This window comes from Dioscorea cayenensis, chromosome 17 (genome assembly GCF_009730915.1).
Source record: "Dioscorea cayenensis subsp. rotundata cultivar TDr96_F1 chromosome 17, TDr96_F1_v2_PseudoChromosome.rev07_lg8_w22 25.fasta, whole genome shotgun sequence".
NCBI lineage: Eukaryota > Viridiplantae > Streptophyta > Magnoliopsida > Dioscoreales > Dioscoreaceae > Dioscorea > Dioscorea cayenensis.
Window position 1 is genome coordinate 2,168,270 of NC_052487.1, and position 23,711 is coordinate 2,191,980.

The 23,711-nt window shown below is 34.4% G+C and overlaps 3 protein-coding genes across 3 annotated transcripts; 2 read left to right on the plus strand and 1 right to left on the minus strand.

The window, feature by feature from the left end:
- Positions 1-3,296: 3,296 nt before the first annotated feature.
- On the plus strand, positions 3,297-7,189 carry LOC120280897 (EEF1A lysine methyltransferase 2-like). The gene is made up of 7 exons (XM_039287867.1): positions 3,297-3,623; positions 4,080-4,208; positions 4,579-4,776; positions 5,511-5,607; positions 5,976-6,079; positions 6,585-6,636; positions 6,728-7,189. The coding sequence occupies exons 1-7, from the start codon at positions 3,403-3,405 to the stop codon at positions 6,938-6,940; spliced, it is 1,014 nt and encodes a 337-aa protein (XP_039143801.1). The 5' UTR covers positions 3,297-3,402; the 3' UTR covers positions 6,941-7,189.
- Positions 7,190-8,677: 1,488 nt separating this feature from the next.
- Positions 8,678-10,005, minus strand: LOC120280688 (probable ribose-5-phosphate isomerase 2). The gene is made up of 2 exons (XM_039287615.1): positions 8,935-10,005; positions 8,678-8,868 (listed from the first exon to the last, which is right to left on the minus strand). The coding sequence occupies exon 1, from the start codon at positions 9,803-9,805 to the stop codon at positions 8,966-8,968; it is 840 nt and encodes a 279-aa protein (XP_039143549.1). The 5' UTR covers positions 9,806-10,005; the 3' UTR covers positions 8,678-8,868; positions 8,935-8,965.
- An 8,826-nt stretch (positions 10,006-18,831) lies between these two features.
- LOC120280687 (phosphoenolpyruvate/phosphate translocator 2, chloroplastic-like) lies at positions 18,832-22,486 on the plus strand. The gene is made up of 9 exons (XM_039287614.1): positions 18,832-19,208; positions 19,720-19,842; positions 19,921-20,073; positions 20,986-21,071; positions 21,239-21,323; positions 21,555-21,674; positions 21,763-21,831; positions 22,005-22,134; positions 22,234-22,486. The coding sequence occupies exons 1-9, from the start codon at positions 18,852-18,854 to the stop codon at positions 22,302-22,304; spliced, it is 1,194 nt and encodes a 397-aa protein (XP_039143548.1). The 5' UTR covers positions 18,832-18,851; the 3' UTR covers positions 22,305-22,486.
- The last annotated feature ends 1,225 nt before the right edge of the window (positions 22,487-23,711 follow it).

Genomic DNA, 23,711 nt, shown 5'->3' on the forward strand with positions numbered 1-23,711 from the left:
TAAAATAGGGTTAGACAGTTTAAATTTGTTCAGATACTGTGCACAAATTAATTGAATGGTTTAGATCAAATTAATGTGCATATGAATATTGGATTTCTTCTGTATTTATGTTTTTATTAAAAAAAAAAAATATTTGGAGTTAGCTCACAGTGAGGATATATTACTGTATATTTTTGACTTGTCTTATCTACTTTGTCAGAATTTATATATATATATATATATTAGATAATTAATATATTATTTCATCAGAAGGTTTATAGTCTAGCAGTATTTGGCTCCATGTGAAAAATAAGAGAGATGAATGACTAACTGTGGGCACAGGTTAGACAATCAATTTCCGGTGCGTGTGTACATCCTTAATATATATGGCTTATCGCTTTCATTGGGTATATATATATATATATATATATATATATATATATTGGGCTACTTCATCTGTAATGACTTGTATTTAAACAATACAATTTTTTAGAAAAAAAAAAATTACTTTTTCTGTCTATTAAAATGTATTATATGTAATTCATAAAAATCAAACTTTTATTGTTTAATAATATTTATTTACTTTCTCCAGGTCGCATTAGATGAATAACTGATATCATTATCATTTTATTTTTTAATTTAACTGATAGGAAAGTATATCAAACATATACTTAAAGCCTCTTTGCTGCTAAACTAAAAAGTAACAACAAAGATTAGAGGTACATTTTATTTCTTTATTTCTGTGTTCTAGGACAAGAGGCTGGTTCATCAAGGGAAAAAAAAAATGTTTGCAATCTGGATTATATATTTTGCAAAGTTAATATATCTTTTGGTGTTTAAACTGTTATATTAAAAAAAATTAATATGTTACATTAAAAATTAAGATTAAAAAAAACTCACAAACGTATCAAAATGAGGTAACAAGCCAGAGATGGTAAAGCGTAATTTGTCTTGATGATTTGTCACAACAACCAGTTAAGTCTTCGCTCACATCTCTTCTATTTAAGGACACAAGTGCCTTTACCAACTTAAACTAATTTCCTTTAGGGCATTTGGTGCGTTACTTGTGCCAATCAACATCATCATCAGTTACCAACCACTAAGTCATTTATTAATAATCGAACCATTAAAACTATTTATAAATAATAAGAGTTCAAATCAGGAGTAAAAAAATATATTTTTGAAAATATAAGTAATGATTAGTGGTGTCAAACAGGCTGGCCCAGGATGGCCCGGGCCCATATGGCCCACGCACTATACGGGCCAGCATGACCCATCTAGAAATCGTGCCGTCTGAGACGTGCCATAACCACCTAACGTCACCCAAAGATACTACCCTGACCCTGTTATATTATATTTATATTTTTTTATTTTTAAACCCCAAAAATATAAAAAAAAATACCTTAAATTTGCTAAAAAAATATAAAAAAATATCCTAAAAATTCAAAAACATGAACTAAAAAGCTTTTATCGACTAAAAAAATATACAAAAAAAAACTCAGATTTGGCGTCTTGGGACCACGTCTGGTCGAAGCGGGTCTCGAGTCAGGTTGGCGCAGGGTCGCAAACCCCTAGCCCAAAGACGTCCCAGGGGTTTGGGTCGTGCAGCCCAAGCACTGCGATCAGTAGCACCATGCTTGGGCCAAGCACGGCCCAACTCGTGTCGGGCCGCGCTGGGCCCGGCCGGCACGGCCCGTTTAATACCACTAGTAATGATTATATGTTGGTGATCCTATATCCCATATGTGTATGGGTTATATTCTCATTTACTCTACTGAGATTTGTGCATGTTATTTTTTTAATAATATAATCTTTGACCTAGGAAAAAAAAATCATTATCATCAACTTATAAAACTACCCAGTTTTACAACTTTTTCCACTATGTTCCCATAACTCGTCAATCTCCATATTATTAAATTTTTTAAGTATCAAACTCACACACGAAAAACACAAAAATAAGAAACATAAAATTTAATAATGTAGTTTGGCACAACGTGTCTATGTCTCAAGACCAGTCTCTTATGATTAAATCTATTAAAAAAAGTAAAACAAAAAAATTAAGTCTTACAAGATGCAAGGAAACACATTTCACTCGTTGACAATCAACACACAATCTCATTTTTGAAGGCGGGTGACTTAACCAATCTCAATCCTGTGTTGACACTACATTCTTTCACCAAGGTTCTAAATAAATGGTCAAAACAAATGGGAACCCATTCTTAGCTTTTTAATTTAATTTGTGTTTTTTTCATCATCAATCTCTCTCTCTTAGTTTGGTGTTGATATGTGATAGTGATAAATAAACATCATATTTAGTTACTTTTCTTTGTATTTTATATTTATTAGCTATGTTGAGTCTTGATTATGGATTTTTTATATTGTCTGAACTGTGGTTATTCATTGATTTTTAAAATTTGCTTAGTTCATGCATGCTCGGAAGAGCTGTCTATTATTATATTTTTTACTAAATTGTTTTGTTCTAGCAATTGAAATTTATGTTGATTCTTTCATTCATTTTAACACATTTAAGTATATTTGAGAGGCATGTTTTGGATGTACTCCATCCGTTATTTTTACTTGTCATATTTACATAATTCACACAGATTAAGAAATGTCGGTTAAATCTAGTTGGTTATTTATATTTTATAAAAAATTTATTACTTTTCAAAACTATCTCTATTTAAAACTCCACTAAGTGGAGTATATGATTTAATGCTTAATTGATTGTGATTTATTACAAATTGTACAAGTACGTTAAATTAAAATAATAAATTAAAAATAATTATTTAATATAATATAAAATTTTTAATATGATAAGAACAAGGAAGAACTCCAAAACATGATAAATAAAAATGAACGGAGAGAGTATAACTGAGGGTTACTCCTTCGGAAGATGCATATGATTTTTTTGGGAAAAAAACTTGGGAGACTGTTCAACATTTTAAACCATTGTGATTTTCCAAAAAAAAAAATCATAGATTTGTGCATTTTTGCAAAAACATCCCCTAAAGAACAAATATAAAAATTGAAATGATTGGGCTTTTCTGCAAAAATACATAAAGATCTACAATTTTGCAGAAAGACCCCCAGAATATAAAAAATTAGCTGAACTAAATATGGCCACGCCAGCACGAACTCTGGACAAGCCGGACACCGTCCAAAGGCTCATCGAAACCGCCCCATGCTTTGCTATTCCCATCCAAACATCAAAGATCAAACACACTATTCTTGACCGTCAATACAGCCTCGAGATCAAAACACGATCTCCATCTATGCTTTGTTTACGGCTGAGATCCTCTGAACAGAACAATCGCTGTTCCACTCAATGTAGCGGATCGTGTTCCCCTGAATACTCGCCTCTTCTTCTCCATCCCTCGCGCTTTCTCACTCTTTCTCTTTCGATCTCGATCTCGATCCATTGCGATGGCGGGGATAAGGTGGCCACCGGAGGATTCCGATCTGTTTCCGGCGAGGCCGGCGGGGGCGACGGTGACGGAGCTGATCTCCGATGATGATAGGTCAGTGGCGGCTGATTCGTGGTCAATCAAGAGCGATTATGGCAGCACTCTCGACGATGAGCAGCGCCATGTCGATGCCGCGGAGGTTCTTTCAGCTTCCAATTTCCCTGCGGCGTCTGATTACAGGTGCCTTCGTTGTCTCTGATTGTCTTTGGTTTCAGATGTCAATAAATTTCTGGTTTTTTGTGCCTTTTGGTTGCCCTAGGGTTTCATGCTGCGAAAACCGTACGTTTGATGGTACTAATACTCTTCAAATTTGGATGATTATTAGCTTGTAAATTTATAAGCTTGGGTTCTATTTAAACTTGTTGGAAGTTTGGGGAAATTTGATGCATTGTGGATGATTTTGAGATGTTTTTGCTTTTTTTTTTTTAATATTGAAATGGATTATGGAAATGGTACGATTTGAAATATTCAATCTTTTAGAAATTTGATTGATAAAAGAAAGAGCAACTGTTTGTGATGCATTTTGCTTTCCGATTTTTGAAATTTTATTATGCACATGTGGACTTTTTTTGTTGTTGATTGGTGATGTTTTTTTGTGTTGATGGGATTAATTTTAAGTTTTTAACTATTATGCAGTTCTGACAAGGAGGAGCCTGATGCGAATGAAGTTGAGCCATCAATGTTGGGCTTGCAAAGCTATTGGGATGCAACTTATGCTGAAGATCTTGTAAATTTTCATGAGCATGGTCATGCTGGTGAAATTTGGTAAATATCTTATAATTATGCACGAAACAGGCCAATTTAGTATTTAAAATAGATCGAATTACATATTTTCGTTTAGATTCATGATTATTTAAAAGCCTGCATTTTTTTTTATATGATGGTGTGGGTAACTCTTGCAAAGGTATGAACATATAGTTGTGGTTATAGGGGGACATTAGTAAAGATAGTGCACTGCATAATATAACATCTAGCGAGGCAAAACTGATAATTAAGAATTCTGTTTGTGTTACTGTTTAAGGGAATTTCAAAAACTTGTAGCTTAAAGGGACTTAGTTTTGCTTTTAGCAAAGCTGTTTCTTGTTCAAATTCATTTGTGGAACTATTGAAAGTGGGAATTCTCTTCTTTCTCAAGGTTTGGTGCTGAAGTTATGGATGTGGTTGTGTCTTGGACCAAAAACTTGTGTGCAAACATGTCCAGTGCTAAGGATGCAGCAGAAGGCAGCAGTTCCAATTCTGAATCAGGAGAAACTGTTGGAGACTTGTCCACCTGGAGTGTGCTTGATGTTGGAACTGGAAATGGCTTGCTCTTGCAAGAGCTTGCAAAGCAAGGGTATTTTTTTCACTCTTCCTGCCCCTGTATTTTTCCCTATCTTTTTGCTTCCTGTCTTTTTACATTTTAAGATTTGTTCAATTATATATATATATATATATATATATATGCTTACTGATATTGACAATAAAAATGTGTATGATTTGACTGAAAAACATTGAACAGCAAGTGTAATCTGAGTACTCCGTTGACTCTAAACTTTTTACTTTTGACATGTGTTATGGTTAATTGGCATAGCTTCATGGTTTCTGCCAAGTGTGACATGTATACATAAGCCATAATTATTCTGTTGTTATATTGGAAAATTTTGTATCTTAATGCACTTGAATCATGCAGTGTAACTGCTGGGTGTTAAGATTATTGGAACCCCTGTCTGATTACAACTGGCCTTGTACTTTTGCGGAGATAACCTTTGGTGTGATCTTTCATGACTTAACTGTGAGGATTGACAGATATTTGGATAAGTTCTTATAGTTTCATGGATTGGTGAAAATGAAGAATACACAAATTTGATCCTGTATGTTTGCTAGGAATTCTGTTCTTTTCAGCATAGCCTTTTTATATTTTTGCTTCACTAGTTTAGGATTGTTTTTCATCTTATATTTGTGTTAGTGAATTATATTTTGATAGGTTTTTATCTTTTAGAATCTTCAACTGCTACATTTATTTGTACCACCGGTTGCTTTCGATAGACTAATAATATCTTTTAACAAATCCTTTGAATTGGCTTTCAGGTTTTCCGATCTGACTGGAATTGATTATAGTGAAGCAGGAATTGAGCTTGCACATAACCTTGCTGTTCGTGATGGATTTTCTGGTATTAATTTTGTGGTATGTCTTGTTCTGATTTGGAGGTTGAACTTATTGTCTCTGTCTGCTACTCGACTACCTATGAATGCACATATGCAATGTGATTATTTTGCCCAAATAAGGTGGTTCCCAATCAATAGTTGTCTTGTAGGATGATGTGTCCGTCTTTTGCATAAAGAGTCCCTTATCTTGGTTATATTTATGCCGATGTTTCTACAGTTTGTAATTATCAGTTCCTCTCGGCTTTTATAGGCTTCACTTTTAACGCAAGCTATTTTTCTCTGTTGTGTCCACATGGATTGATTGCTGTTTTATGATAGTTGTTGCTGTCAACTGTGTTTTTCAGCTCAATATTAATGATATCGCTTTAATTTGTTGCGTTCTGTCAGGCTGCTGACGTTCTTGATGCCAAATTGGACAGAAAATACCAGCTTGTTATGGACAAAGGGACTTTGGATGCTATTGGGCTGCATCCAGATGGTCCTGTTAAGAGGTGAAAGTTGCTTACATTATCAAACACTAAATATATTTCCGGATATTGAAATTTTTACAGACATATGACCAGTTTATCCTATGGCTATAGGAGAACTTGTATAGGACACCAATTTTTGCCACCACATAGTGAACGTATGACCATCAATATGTTTCCTGAATAATAGATACATGATGGTGAAACTTGTGACTTAGTCTACATAAAAAATCTGTATTATTACCATTGCTTCTTTTAGCGTTAACATTCACTAGTATTATTACCATTGCATTTTGTGGTGTCTGATTGCTGCAAGTATAAAATGGTTGTGTATCCATTGTTGGGAATAGAAATCATTATCAAGCCTTATTTCACGTTGTTAATATTAGTTTAAACATTACTTGGTTTTAGACTGAACAGAAGAAACTTGAAGTATGCCTTTCTGATGATTCTGTGCATTCTAATATGAAAATTAGATTGGTTTATGATTTGTTAATTCCTCATGCTCTACTTTTGAATTATATGTCAGAATGATGTATTGGGAGTCTGTAGCAAACATGGTTGCCTCTGGTGGATTGCTGGTAGGAACTTGATCTGTTACCTCATGAGCCCTTACAATTTGTTTACTGGCTTCTTATTAATTTTTCTGGATTTCTCACATTATCTCCATAGGTCATCACATCATGTAACAGTACAAAAGATGAGCTATTGCAAGAGGTCGATAATTTTAACAAGAGATTCGGAATACAAGACCAGGTTCAAGAGGGAGGAACCGGGCCTGCTGATGTATTCCGATATGTGGATCATGTTCGCACCTTCCCTACCATCATCTTCGGCGGAGTGGAAGGGTCTCGTGTGTCCACTGTCGCATTTGTTCGTAACTGAAATTACAGTAGTTTTCATAGGTTTAAGTTGAGTGCATGGCTACTATTCTAAATGAATATTCACTCTTGTTGCTATGCCCTTTCTAACTGGCCTGAAGAGGGAGGTGTTCAGTGTTCAATCTAGTGCTTTGTTTTATTTGAAACTTTTTGTGTGGGAAGGGGTTTTGTCAATCCAGAGCAAAAGTTGCTGTTCATTTCTTTGTTTCTTGAAGAACATTTTGGTGTTATCATGATGCAGCAATCTTGTTGATATTCTGATATTCAATTGAAATTTTTTTTTCGATCGGTGAGATCGGGTGACAAATACCAACCCTTCGGGACGTACACAAACAAGAGAAACTGTCATACGTTTTCACTCTCATTTTTGTTGTTAAATTCTCAGGTGAATTTTTATAACTGGATATAATTTTGGATAAAGGCAACTGAGAATCTTAATAAAAAAAACAATTTTTATGTCAAATGTGGATTTATGCAATCTCTAATTTTCATATACATACAGCTAATTTATTTTAAATGTTAATCAAGAGTTATTGATGTATATGTAAAACACCACTCTTTAATTAGATTTCCAAAGATTAAAGGAGCCATTACATTACCACTGCTGCACTATACCATTCACTACTAAATGTATCCAAGTTCCCAAACCAAAAATACACATTCCCAATACCAGCCATTAAACTCAGCTATAAACATATTCCTCCAAGCTCAGCCTATAAATTCCATCCCACTGAAAAAAGAAGAAATCACACTTCAACTCAAAACTATCCAACAATCAATTCCTTCATTTGCAAACCTCTATATACAAATGGGGGGCAAAGGCAGCAGCGGAGGCAAAGGTGGTGGTAATGGTGGAGGAGGCGGTGGAGGCGGAGGCAAAGGTGGTGGTAATGGTGGCGGAGGCGGCGGTGCCAGTGGTGGAGGTATGATGAAGGCTCCGGGAGGAGGTGGTAATCACATCCCCAGGGATGTCTTTCAGGGTAACCCAAAGGGTTACTTTTATGATCATCGCCATGGTGGCAAATAAAATGAACCATCTACTTTCAAACCTTGATTAATAATAAATAATGTTTGATCTCATGGTGGTGGTTTGTTTTAACTTTTAAGGTGTAATGGAGCTCTGAACTTTTCTATTATCTATGAGAATGTTTATATGCTTTTATTATGACTAAGTTGTGTGTTTGATAATTGTTATGAAACTCTATTTTTGAGTTTTCGAGCTTAAATACAAGAGTCATTTGGTGTTCAGATATAAATTGAAATTAACTAGAACTAGAATGTTAACTCCTCGACAACTTTGGTATTCTTATCAATGCACTCTTGTTAACAGAATCATGGTTTATTGACACCGATTTATTAGGAGTAGACAGAGTATTCGTGGTTTATTGATACCAGATCTCTTTAAAGTTGGATACCGAATATAAGATTAAGTATTTGTGTTTTCGTCGATGAGGCAGGGTTCAAAAGGTTACTACACAAGTCAGGTAAGGATGTAGATGCGTTGACATCCATGACTTATCAACCATTAGCATAAATAAATAAATAAAAAACTTTAGTACTCTTTTAGATTTGAATTAAATATGAACACGGAATCTCTGTGCACTTTGCAATCAAGACTTTTTCCAAAGCAAGAAATGTGCCATCTGTGAACTGGAATTTAAAAATACAATTCTTCATCTCTTAAGAACCAAAATAATTCCAAATTTTATCAGCCAATTACAACCAAATGAACAAATAATAATCCATTATAATCATCTTAATTAACTTCCCATAAAAAAAAAATTATCACTTGAAACACATCCAATTGAATCAAACCAAAGTTGCTCAACTTAAAATCCAACAAATTTATATATAAAAAAAAATTATATCAGATTAGCAGAGCCAAAATTCAAGGATAACATCATCCACTCCCCCAATCCCCTACAAATTCCCCTATCAAAGATAACAACAGATTAGGAACCAAAATTTATTTGGCAATAAATATATTTCAATTACCTACTTGTTTCTGCAGCAGAATTAAATGGTAAATTCACTTGTTAATCACTGTGATTTCTCCATCTTTGTTTGCAACTATAACTGATGTAGCCATTCCAAGAAACATCCCATGCTCTGCAACCCCAACAATCCTCAATAATGAATCACTGAGCATCCCCAAATCCCTTTCAATTCCATTCTCAAAGTATAAATCAATGATGTAATTTCCATTGTCAGTGACGAAAGGCACCTCCTTTCCATCCTCTTCCACTCTGGTCCTCAGCTTGGCATTGAATCCACGCTCCAATTCGAACAAAGCTTTGAGCTTTGAGAGCGTGTAGCTCCATCCGAATGGCACAATCTCCACTGGCACCGCCAGGCCGGAGCCACCGAGTCTTCCGACCATTTTGGATTCATCGACGATGACAATGAATTTTTTGGTCGCGCCTTCGATCATCTTCTCGCGGAGGAGGGAACCACCGCGGCCCTTGACGAGGTTGAGGAAGGGATCAACTTCGTCGGCGCCGTCAATTGAGAGGTCAATGACGGGATGGGCATCGAGATCGGAGAGAGGGATCTTGAGGGCACGGGCAATGGATTCCGTTTGCTTGGAGGTGGGGATGCCGACGATGTCATGGAGGACGCCACGGCGGAGAAGGTCGGCGATGCGGTCAAGGGCGTGAACAGCAGTGGAGCCGGTGCCAAGGCCAAGGACCATCCCGGATTGCACGAAGTCCACAGCACGGTAAGCCGCCACCCGCTTTTGCTCATCCTGGGAGAGCACTACCGCCGCTGGCGCCACCGCAGACGGCGGCGATGGGGAGAGGAGATGGGGAAAGGGGGTGGGCATATCTAGGGTTTGCGGGATGATGGGGATGATGGAAACGCCACGCATCGTATAAATTGAAGCAAAATTTGGGGATTTGGGGAGGGATTAGGAACGAATGGATGGAGATTTTGGAGGATTTTGGCGAAAAATCGATCGCTTTCGTCAGTGGAAACTGGAATCCGAATGGAAAAGGGGGGAAATCGTGGGATTTTTAGGGATTTGAGCTTCGAATTTGTAGGGTTAGGGTTTGAAGAGAAAGAGTGGTGACAAAGGAGGCGGGTTCAAGTGGAGGGAGAGATGGAGCGCCTTGGAATTGAGTCTGGAGATCAGCTGTTTCATATTAATGTGGTGCATCTTATTTGACTAATGAAAGACGAACACGTGGACTTTTCCTACATTAGTTGTACACGTGGAGATTTGTTATTGAAGAATACTTTGAATGTGTTTTGTTGTTCTCTGTTGATCTTAACCATTTAGATACGTCGCGGATTTGGAGTTGCTAAAATAGACCCACCACGTGGCAGGAATCTATTCGCTATCTTTATAGAAGCTTGGATGCCATGGACTGTACTATATATCAGATATAAAGATCAATGTACAAGTTTATTTTTAAACCATTGGAAATAGGTCACGTGTCTTGACGAGTTTGTTCGTAACACGTGGCTTATTCCGATTGCATAAATACGAGAAATTTAACAACGTTCAATGTATCTGATCTTTTCTCTGAAAGAACCGGAAAGCAAGTTCTTCGGGAGTGAAAACCACGGAGTAGACTAATTAAAACAAAACCCAATACGAGGCACCCTTTGATTAGCCTTTCATGACTAACCCTTTGACTGAGGACGAATCCCCCACGACCATGCATGCCAGTCCTGGGTTAACTAACGTGTACCGCGAGAGCAAGTTATCATGCGCATGGAATTTCCAGCAAAGAAATAAGACTCATGGCAGACTATAATGTGAGATTGAGGGCATTATGGTAAATTGCGATGAGATTCCCGCCACTATTAGTGAGTCCATTAGAGGACAAAAAAGACTATGAAAGTTTGAATGGGCGGCTCGTATTGAACGAAGACTTTGAATAGAAAAATAAAAAGTTGGTAATATTCTTTTCTTTTTTTTAATTATTATTATATTATTGTTCATGTGGATATATATATATATATATATATTGAGATATTCTTTGTGTTAATCTTCTGGGACATATCAATTTGATGGTCCCAAAGTTCTCATTCATTGAGTTGAGACTCATTAAAAGGAATTGATTTATTGGTTCAAACCTCCAAAATTTATTATAATTCATATTTAATTAAAAATATTCAAAAATAATTAGTAAGCATGATTAATAAAAAAGATTAATGTCTAACCGCCTGAGTAGCCTCTTGGCACCTAACTTGTGCCCGTAATATCACGAATTCAACTCTTTATTGTTTTGCAAAATTAAATCGTGTGATATAATTAAAAGGCTCATGTACATCTGATAAATAATTTATTTATATTTATAAAAAAAATATTATTAAATTTAATAATTATTAATCTTCAGTTTTTAAGCGGAAAATTAGGTGTAATTAATAAGTATTTGATTATTTAAAACAATAAAGATGTTTTTAGGAGAAGAAATACAAAAATAAATAAAATAAAAGGGAATTTTATTTTAGGGAAGATGGAAATGGATTAAAATTTCATCGAATGGATAAACTTGGAGTTAAATTCAAAGCTGATAGCTTTAATTATAATGACATTGATCAACAATGTTTACCAAGATATTCTAAAAAATATTCTCTAATTTTATGAAATATTGACAAAATATCAAATATATATATATGTTAAACTTCCATGAAAGTATATATATATCTGTGTGTGTGCGCGCGCGCTTTTCTAATCTCAACCTAGTGGTGTTAAACGGGTCATGCTTGGGCCAAGCACGGTGCTACAGACCATGCCCGGGTCAGGCACGGCCCAAACCCTGGGCCGTCTTTGAGCTAAGGGTTTCTGACCCGGGCAAATACATGGCCCAGACGCCTAAATCTGAGTTTTTTTCATTTTTAATGTTTTGGTATATTTTTTTATTTTTTTTTAGTCAATAAGGCATTTAGTACTATGTTTTTGAATTTTATGATATTTTTTTATATATTTTTAGCAAATTTTGGGTGTTTTTTATGTTTTTAGGGTTTGCAATAAAAAATATAAATATAATATAACCGGGCCGGCCATGTGTTGGGCCGACCTTGGTGGTTGACGAGTGTGCCAGCCCGGCACGATTTCTAGACGGGCTGTGCCGGCCCGAGCACGTATAGTGCGTGGGCCGTATGGGCCCGAGCCGTGCCGGGCCGGACCGGCCCATTTAACACCACTATCTCAACCCACTTTTCCTTGTCATGCAATGCTTAACAATGTTTATATTGTGTCCTTACTTTTACATGAAAATGAAATTTAACTCATTAAACATATGGCATAAAAATACAATTTCATGGAAGCTAACCAAGTAATTTTCAATAAGGAGTCAAAAATAAAGACTAGTTTGATTTGACTTCAATGAGGCAAAGGGGATACAGACATTAGAAAATAGTGAGCGGTTGAATGAAGTAAACCATGTTAAAATTGAAGACCAACTTTGAAAAGCAACCGAATGCAAATTATCATCTTTGTCATTAACTCCTATTAGATATTAAGCTATCACCAATGAAAAGATTAAATCTAACTTGCTAAGTATTCAAAACTATCCCATAAATCTTTGCTTTTAAGTCTATAACTTTAAAATCATTTTATTATAAACATTAAATATTAATGATAATTCTTGAGCATATAACACTGTATTTGAAATAATATAAATTTATTAATGAGAATCAAGTTTTTACTTTTTTTTTTTAAACGTGTATAAACCATATCATTAATGCACACATGTGAAAAGTTAATATCACAATGGATATGTGTTTTCACCACATGAGAGCTAATATTTAAATATATCTTTTAATAAAAATATCAATATCCAACACAAAGGAATTTGTACTCATATACTAAGAGGTCATCGGTGATAATAATTAAATTAATATTGATAAAAATAAAAGTTGGAGATGTTGGTAGAAGTCTCATGAAAGATCATATACTAAGAGGTCATCGGTGATAATAATCAAATTAATATTGATAAAAATAAAAGTTGGAGATGTTGGTAGAAGTCTCATGAAAGAGCTTAAATTCTTATTATTTTTTTAAAAAAAATTTAAATCATAACAACAATGTATAAAAACATTTGGACGTATTAAAAAAAAACGAAAAGAAAAAGATGATGAAGAAGATGAAGAAGAAGATAACTAGATAAGTGGCATTACCTAAAGTGCTCATCATTATCTTGTTTTTTCCTCGTTCCTCCATTCTCACTTTATTCTATGCAAATGCTAGACAATCTATATTGAACAAAACCATTTAGAAAATTCGCTATTAACTTTATTCCCACTTAAGTATTGTGTCTTATTCATTGTAGCTAGTACTATATATAACAAAATAAGAGAAAGGATGCAAAATGATAATTAATACATGTATATTTGAGAAAGTGTGAAACCATATGTTAAGAACATGAAGGTAATTATAATTTGTGTACGTGCCCTCATTCCATGAATACGGTAATTAGTTTACAAACTCGCTTCTACAACTGAAAATTTTTATTAGTAGTGTTTATATAAAAAATTTTCATTCCTAATCTCATTAGGAATTTCGCATTCTACTTCGAATTAAAATCAAACAAAAAAAAAGGGGGGGATAAATAAAAAGAGTGATGATGAATTATATTCTCCTACTTCAAATAGAAAAAAAAGAGAGGAGATAATGGGCATTATTCTATTCCAAATAAAAGTAGGGGTGTAAATGAAAAAATAATAATGATATAAAGAAAAAGAAGAGGAAAGAGATATATATATATATATATATATATATATATATATATATATTCGTTTGAAATTTCAAAATATATATATATATATATTTAAAAAAATATATATATATATATGAATAATAATAAAAAAGGGAAGGGAAATTCAAAAAAATAAATAAATAAATAAATAAAAGAAGAGAGATTATGGATAGGGATGAGAATTTTTGAATTCAATTTTTTTTTAAAAAAAAAAAAAATCTCTCCCGGGAGTTGGAGATTCTTCGAGGGTGTTGAGGATTTACGGGAGGCGAAGAAAGAGATAGAGAAGACGGAAGAAGAAGAAAAAAAAGCAGGGAGAAAACAGGGGAGGAGAGATGCAAGAGAAGACGAGAGGGAAAAAAGACAGAGGGAAAAAAAAGAGAGATAAAAACAAGAGGAGACTGAGAAGGGACAAAGAGAACAGAGAAGGAGAAAGAAAGGGAGGAGACAAGGAGGCCGGAGAAATTAATCAAGAGGTATTACATTTTTCCCTAAAATAATATATAAAAAAAAGGGATACAATAATAGTAAACATTATTTTGATGAGCATGATGCATCCATGCATTGACATGCACCGGGCCCCACTTCTTTCTTTAAGATTTATATGTATTCTTTCCAAGCCCTATGCACGTGAAGGATTCCACATTGATAGCATGCTGCCTAGTTGCTTAGTTTTTTTTATTATTATTAGAACATGCAATAAGAACACGTTGTTGATGATTCCTCATGTCTCTTTCTCTCTCATTCGTGCTCTCTCTCTCTCTCTAGAAAAATATATTTAACATTCCCATGCATTTAAAGCAAAATAATAATAATAATAATAATAATAATAAAATAAAAAAATAATAAATGCATGTGCATTCATCATGCATGCACTTTCTCTTCCCTCGTGTTCTTTCTCTTTTCCCCGTCCGCCAGAACCCGTGTTCTCTCTCTCTCTTTCCCTCTCTCCATCTTTGTCTTGGCATGGCTTCGATGTTCTCCCAATTACAAGCGACTGCAGAGAATTTCAACGAGGTGTTTTTCATTGGTTTCCCGGATCGGCACCGATCGATGCTCATCTCTACGGCAACCCGACGGTGCCGGTATCGCACCCCTTGTTCGACAGCCATTTCGACTCTGACAAGTCTGAAGCACTCAAACGCCCTTCGCCTGCATAGCTTAGGAAGCCGAGGTCTCCCACTTTTCTCCCCAGGTTGTGAAGAACGTTGTATTCACCACTCGAAATCAAGAAGCTTGTCTGTCCTGTCTTCTCATTCCACCACACTACAGGCTTGAGATTACTCTCTCCAGAGCAGAGAGTCACCTTCTCTTGATCAGCTGGGGCCGTCACCGTAACATCTGGCGCCTTTTGGATCTTGTTTCTTCGGAGTCTCGGGTCTTTGTGGCCGATAGCCACCGTCTGATCCATCTTAACAACCTCAGCAAATAAAATGATCTGGTTATTGTTCTTCATATTCTAGAGATGAGGACCGGCTTACGCTGGACTCTTCGGGAAAACATTGAAGTGCTGACACTGGCTAATGCCTCTGATCTTAACAATGATGATGGGTTTAATGTCAGTTCTGTGACCAAGATAGTGAGAGTGACAATGAAGGGAAATAAAAAAGAAGCAGCGAAAGATCTCCAAAGAGCCCGAGGTTGATCCTGTTAAGCTCTTTTGGGAGCTTAAATTAAAGTTTTACAAGATGGGCATATTTCATGGAGAGCTTTCTGGTTGTTTGATGTTTGAGATAGCTCACTTGTTTAAGAAGAACACTGATGAGTTGCTATGGTTGGAAGCATTTGCAAGCTCAGTTTCTCAGGCCTCAACAGTTTTAGGAGGATAATTTGGCCCGACCAAGTGATCAGAAGCTTAGATATGGTGGGATGTAGATGCCTTAGCAACAATGTCCAATGATATAGATGTTCAGAGTACGATGAAAGAATGCAGTGATCTTAGTGATGATGGTTCACAGAAGCTTATGAGTTGGTTAAAGCTTGGATGGGCATGGAATGGAAGTGTCCTTTGAGTTTGTTCGTTGCTCATGGCGAAGGATTGGTTGGCTCTAGACAGGTTATTTCCTTCCAAAGTTCTTTTATAATTACCATTATTTAGAAATTCAAAGCATGCTCTTTATAAAAATCAGTCTAGACCATGTATCCTGTTTTGCTATGTTTCTAGGTTTGACTTCTTTTAGAGTATAGCGATATTTTGTTTTAAAAATATGAATGAGGAGTCTACTGGTGAGGGGCATTTTTGGCAAGGAAAAAAATGATGAAAGAAATGAAGAAAATAAAAGAGATGAAAGAATGAAGGAAGAGTAAAAAAGAAAAAAAATGAAAGAAAAGAGAGGAAAAATAAAAAATGAAGGGTGAATAAAAAAAAAAAAGAGAAAAGGGAAAATTGGAAAAAATGGAAGGGTGAGTAGAAAAAGAGAGAAGGAAAATATGGAAAATGGAAGGGTGAGTAAAATAAGAGAAGAAAGGAAAATATGGGAAAATGAAAGGATGGGTTAAAAAGAGAGAGAGTAAAAAATGAGGAAAAAAAGTAAAGGATGAATTTGAGTGGGGGTATTTTGGTAATTTTATTCTTGTAAGGCCTCCTATATAAAAAAATCTTATGAAATTTCTCTCATTCCACCATGAAGCTTTGGCTTTTCTTGGGGTAACGAGAAATTTTTCATGATTTCTCTCATTCCACCTTGAAGCCTTGGCTTTCTTGGGGAACGAGAAATTTTCCATGAAATTTCTCTCATTCCACCTGAAGTCTTGACTTTCCTAGGGGGTAACGAGAAATTTTTTTCATGATTTCTCTCATTCCACCTGAAGCCTTGGCTTTCTTGGGAGTAACGAGAAATTTTCCATGAAATTTCTCTCATTCCACCTGAAGTCTTGACTTCCCTAGGGGTAACGAGAAATTTTTTTCATGAAATTTCTTTCATTCCACCTTGAAGTCTCGACTTTCTAGGGGTAACGAGAAATTTTTCATAATTTTCTCTAATTCCACCTTGAAGTCTCGACTTTCTAGGGGTAACGAGAAATTTTTCATAATTTTCTCTAATTCCACCTTGAAATTTTAACACTTTTGGGGTAAAGAGAAATTTTTCATAAAAAAAGTCAAACAATTTCTTCAAGCTCACTTTGAGGTCTTTTGACACTCATTGGAGTAAAAAAGTGAAATGAAAAGAAGAATAAAAAATTCCTTGAAGTGATAAACAAAGAAATGAATGAAAAGTTCACAAAAAAATATCTCTCGTCAACACTCATAAAAAAAAAAAAGAGAAGAGTTGACAAAAGATTTTTCTTGAAACTCACTTGGAGGTCTTTTGACAACCGTTGGAGTGAAAAAGAGGTGTAATAAAAAAATGATGAAAAATCTTTTTCTTGAAATGAAAGGAAGAGTAAAAAAATGAAAAATTTCACGAGAGAGAAAAATGATGATAAAAAGCTTCTTGTCAACATTCATTGAAAAAAAGTTGAGTTGGCAAAAGATTTTTTTAAGCCCCATTATAAGATCTCTTTCAAAAAGAGTTTGAGGATCATTTTTAAAAATCAAGTCAAAAATTATCAAGTTAATGACCTAGCCATGTTAAAGGTCACGACTTTAAAAATCAAAATGGTCAAGGCTCAAAAGCATTGAAGAGCTAAGACCTAAATGCATTATGTAAACGACAAATGCAACTCTGAAGTTTTAAGGTACTAAGAAGTCAAAGACTTGAGGAGTTTCACAAGTCAAGGAGCTGGAGATTTTACAAGCGCAAAGAGCCAAGGTCTTCAGCGATAAAATAAGCAAAAGTGGCCAAGTAGGCAACTCGTAAATGTAGAGTGGCTGCAGCTTGGACTAAACTATGTTTCAAGACACAAACCCACATAAAAAAAAAAAAATTGAGGAGAGCTACATCCACAAAGTTAAAAGGATCTTCTGACACACTTTCAGTATAGGAGCTAAGAGCGCCGGCTAAAAAATAAATTTTGAAGAGCAGGATAGAAATAGCTCTTTCTAAAAAAAATCTCTTGTTAAGCTCTCTTAGAGAATAGCTTTCTTCTTTTGTATTCTTGTCTATGATCATGTATTCGCATGCATCTTTGAAATAAAATATAAAAAAAATTATCATGTTTACTCAGTTACTTCTCATTCACACTTGTTTCTTAATCGGAGGTTCCCATGACATTGTATGGGGTAATTAATATTAGGGGCTTGCCCCTAATAGGAGTCACGAACCCGCAATCATCTGAAATATAAAAAAATTAAATTTTGATTTGTGATCCATGCTTTTCAACCGGTCATACCCTAATTAAAGGCCGGGTGGAAAGAAAGGAGCCCACAAGTAGTATTTTATTTGATGTTTTTTGAACCATAAGTATTGAAAATTTTTATAAAATACTTTTGATAGCGGGATCAATACCACTGGCTCAAAATGAATAACAACCAATATTAAAAACTAACTTTCAGACACGATATTTATAATTAAAGTAGTTATTTATATAAATCACATTTTTAATCATCGAACTCATCACCATCCTTTCCCGTTTCCTAAACCTAATTCCACAAAACCCATTTCCTTTATGAATATATATGCCTTTATTACATAATAAAGGACCACCCGGTCCTTCCCAAACTGCAACTGATCCTATAAATCTTTGAGCTTTTTTTTCAAAACTCTACGGATTGTTAAAGATTTATTTTTTCTATGAAATTTTAGGTTTGAAAGGAAATTGTCATATGGGCTAATCAATGTTTGAATTAATTACTATTAAAGAAGCTAAATTTTCTAAATTAAAAATTTAATTATATAAACAATAATAAAATATTTATTAAATAATGATACTTTTTAAAAATTTAATTATTAATTATATATATTTAAAATAATAATAATAATAATAATAATAATAATAATAATAATAATAAATACTTATACCAAATTATTTGGTTGGGGAACAATACTTATATCCCCAACCAAACACGGGAGTACTCATTCTCCTCTAATTAGTAATTAATCAAAATCTCATTATAATTTAATTAAATTTATCTATTATTATTATTATTATTAAAAGGCCCACAATCTCTCACATCAAAGCCCATTATCAACGCATGCGTTTCCTTTAAAATCCCAAAAACGTTTCCCATCGATTCCCAGCGTTTCCCAATCAAAAACCGCGCCCCAAGTCCCCCTCTTTTGATTGGAAGCTCTCTTTTGACCCAAAACCACGATTCCATCCACCATGCACTCTTCCGCCATCTCCTCCTCCTCCTCCGCCGCCGCCGCCGCCGCCGACGCCGGCCCTCTCCGCCGCCTCAGTCGCCGGAACCCTACCTCTCTGGATCCCCAATCTCTCTCCTTTCCCTCCGGACTCTTCCCCTTCCGGCTCTCTGTTAATGCCCTCAGCTACTCCTCCTCTTCTCCTCGCCCTCTATCTTTGATCTCTCTCGCTCCTCGTCCTCTTCGAGCGATCTCCGATTCCGATGGCGTTGGTGAGACTGAAGCGGCTCCTCGCCGGCTTCTCCGTACCCTCCAGCTCGGCATCCTCTTTGGCCTTTGGTATCTCTTCAATATCTATTTCAACATCTATGATAAGCAGGTCCGTCCTCCTTCCCTTTTCTTTTCTTTTTTTGTTTCCAGTGATATAGAGCTCTGTTTTATTGGATTTCTTGGTTTAAATTCGAATATTTTGATTCAAGTTTGCATTTTTATGCTTGTATTGTCATTCTGAAATTATTGAATTTTGATTTGGATGGTGGATCAATGAGTGTGGGCAAATGTTGACGTATTCCATATTGTTGTTTCAGACCTTCTGATATTGAAAATTTCCCTTTTTTTATATATATATTTTGTTTGTTTGAAAATTCAAGATGGTTGAGTATGAATTCGTATCTTTGTATTAAAGTTTTCATTTTTAAGCTCGTATCATTCGTGATTTTTTTTTAAATGCTATATTCAATACCAGTTTGAATTTGTTTTTAATTTAAATCTGTAACATTGGACTGTAAATTTTTGTTCAAACTTATATAAACGATACCTTTATTTTTCATTCAATAGTCTTACTAAATTGTTATGCATGGAGAATGCAACAAAAGTCTGATCTTCAATAGGTTTTGAAGGTTTATCCATTCCCGACAACCCTCACTACTGTTCAATTGGCTTTTGGGTCTGTATTTGTTATTCTTATGTGGATTACTAATCTTCACAAGAAACCTAAGATCTCTCTATCACAGGTTTGTTTCTTGAACAACATGTTTTTTTTTTCTGAAATTTAAATAATATACCTTGATTTGAGTGGTCTGCTTTTGCAGCTTGTGCCAATTCTTCCATTGGCCCTTGTTCATGCATTGGGACTTCTTTTTACAAATATGAGTCTTGGAAAAGTTGCTGTTTCATTCACACACACAATCAAGGCTATGGAGCCCTTTTTCACGGTTATGCTGTCGGCTTTGTTTCTTGGGGAGGTAACATCTAATCTGATACTCCCTCCATTCCTAAATACATGTAGCTTAAAGATATTGCACAATAATTAAAGATAGTATTAAATTATCTAAACTTCAATATAAAAAGACAACCAAATTATTAAGCTATCTCTATCTTGAAACCATGTCTTTTTCTTGAGAATATAAAAATTACTTTTTTTATTTATATAATTTAGGAAATTGAAGATGGATAAAATTGAAAAAAATAAATAAATATTGCCTTGATATTGTAAAACGACAACTATTTTGGAATCATTTTTTTTCTTTCTTAAAACGACATGTATTTTGGATTGGAGGGAGTATGTGCTGTTGTTGTAATTTAATATTTATGTTCAGTTGTCACTATTCTGTCGGACTCTTATGTTTAGCTTCTATTCTTGAGATTTTTATATAAAAATTCTGGAAAATTTTTCATCAAAATGCCTTACAGTTTGCTGTCCAATTACTTTTTCATACCGAGCTCATGATACTTGCTAATTTTCTCAATCAATCTCATTAAAATCTTTCAATGGGTCAATATTCAAAGCCAGAGTGCATTTATTGAGTTTGAAGTGTCTTTTTCTTGAAAATGATGGTGGTCAATGGTTGATGTGTCCTGTTAAAAATGAAGGGAAAAAGTAACATGTATATATATATATATATATGTGACCTGTCGTGGAACCTTCCTCTATACATCGCAAAACAAATTACTTCCCTATAATTCACGTAGCAACCCTATCGCCGTCTATGTTTATATAATGCTTTCTTAACAGAAGCATTGTAGATCAATCGTGTTAAAGATGGTTATTGATTGGAAATTGATCTGAAATGCACTTTTCTAGTGTTGGGAGATTCAAACAGCCTGTTGTCTTTCATGTCTAAAGATATAAATCATTAGGCTGTTTTGTTGTGCAGATGCCTACTCTTTGGGTTCTGCTTTCACTTGTTCCAATTGTTGGTGGTGTTGGATTGGCTTCGCTTACCGAAGCATCTTTTAATTGGTAGGTCAGTTCTATTTCTAATGTCGCTAAGCATTCGTAGCACAAGGATGCATTTGCTCTGAAGCACTTCTTGGATGTATTTCCTTTCCTGACGCTTCTCTGTTCCATATCTTCCTTGCATTTCTTGCATAACTCTTCTAATTTGCTGTGCATTTATCTGTCAACAGGGGCGGATTTTGGAGTGCGATGGCCTCAAATCTAACATACCAGTCTCGGAATGTACTCAGCAAAAAGATCCTGGTTGAGAAAGAGGTAATCATGCTTTGATAATAATTAATTAAATTTTCATATAAAAAATAACTTTTTTTTGAATCAGTATAAACCTCACCATGTTGTTATAACGGTTATTGTCATGATTTTTTTTTTTTTGGTTTTGATTTCCCAGCAATGAGTTCAATGCTCACCCTCATAGTATGCTTTGATGCGAAATCTTGCTTTCTTAGTAATTCTGGCGCCTGACTAGCTATATTTCTCCTTAAACAGGAATCATTAGACAACATAAATCTCTACTCTATAATTACTATCTTGTCTCTTTTCCTGATGGTTCCTCTGACACTATTTGTCGAAGGTGCCAAGTTTACTCCTGCACATTTGCAATCTTTTGTGAGTATAAATCTCGAGAAAATATTGCTTATATCCCACCTTTTATTCATACCAATTCAACTCTTGTGATCTACTTTTCACATTGTAGGGTTTAAATCTTAAGGAGATATACATGAGGGCCTTTCTTTCTGGGCTTTGTTTCCATGCTTATCAACAGGTGAATCATTGAACTTCTTTTCAAACTATTTTCATATCATGCTTTTTGTTTGCAAGATTGACTCTTTTTTGAATGGTTTCTTACAAATGATCTAATTCTTTAAAACATGAAAACCACTTGCCACATTGGCTTTTGTTCATATCACATCTCATGCTTCTTCACCAAATTCGCAGGTTTCGTACATGATCTTGGCCGAGATATCTCCGGTCACTCATTCTATCGGCAATTGTGTGAAGCGTGTGGTGGTCATTGTGGCCTCAGTTCTGTTCTTTAGGACTCCAATCTCTCCCATTAACTCTTTAGGTACTGTTATGATTGATTCATAAAACTTCGATTAATTCGTACGTGAATTGCAATACATATTCTACAATTCCCTTAGAATCACAACAAGTTTGATTGCAGGAACTGGTGTAGCTCTTGCCGGAGTTTTCTTATACTCGAGAGTGAAGAGAATTAATTCGAAATCTTCATAGATTTATTATTGTTGTTGTCATCATCATCACCGTCTTTGTAACATCGATATCATGACACATTTGTAGATTATATTCTTTGTGGAAGGATGACAAATGCTCCATGATATTCTTTTGCTGCTGCTTTTAATCAGCAAGCAGCTTTCACTTAGATTTTGTGCTTAATTTAGAACATGCTATATTTCACAGAGTAATGTTAAATTTTTAGGTTAAATCATTTATTAGTCCTTAGACATTTTTATTTTTACTTATTAGTCCCTGGATTTTTTTATTATTATTATTATCATGTAGGTTTTTTTTTTAATGTTTATTTAATTTTTAATCCGTCCTAATTATATTTTCCAAAATTTCCATTATTATCTTCATTTTCTTGGAAACAAGGTTTTTGTTTGGGTATAATGAAATAAACATTTACAATTTTATAAATTATAAAAACTCTAGTATCACATATGGTTTGTTTGATATACAAAAAATTTAAAATATAACACGGCTTAAATTTTCTCGTCTTTAAGTATAACATAATATAAATTTTTTGTACCCAAAAATTATAGTACAAAAATTATATTAAATTACAATATAACTAAAACACAATTATTTTTGGTTAAAATAAAACTTTTTGTTATTGATTGAACATCAAATGTGAAATAGCACAAGTATTTGTGATATAATTTAACCATTTAAACTATCTTGTGTTGCTTTTATTTGCTAATCAAATATTGTTACGTTAGGCATCCTACATCTATATATATGTATATATATATATATATATATATATATATATATATATATATATATATACATATGTATATATTAATTTGAACTCCAAAAGAGTAATATTATTTGTGATGACCATTTAAATTGAAAGCTATAAAATTTAGAGAGAGTTTTTTGGTAAAAATAGACATTAACAATAAGGGCTACATAGCCAATCAATGATTCCATCAATGCCCAACCAAATGTAGCATAAGATCTAATCCCAATCTCTAACCCAATAAAAGCAATGGGATTGAAAGAAAAAGAATACAAATGGAGTCAGTTATGAGTGCCTTTCAAAAGCCCCACCCACCACCTTCCTCTTTCCCTAACTTTCTCCATTTCTATCCAAATATTCAATTCATATTTGAAAGCTATGTTTCATCCTCTTGTGTCCCTCTTATTTGAAAATAGAAATTATTTTCTCCCCTTTTTTTAAAAAAAAAAAAGATTTTTTTTTCTATTAAATTTAACTCATTTGTGTTAAGTCGGTACATATGCATTTTTAAAAGCCAACCACCTATTAGTCTATTTACACGGAGTTCTCTTTCATAAAGTGCTGATGATATGAGTTTGAATCTCAACTCATGAAAGATGATAGAAAAAATTAGGTGAGATATTAATTTTAAATTTATGTATACCCCTAGAGTGCGTGCT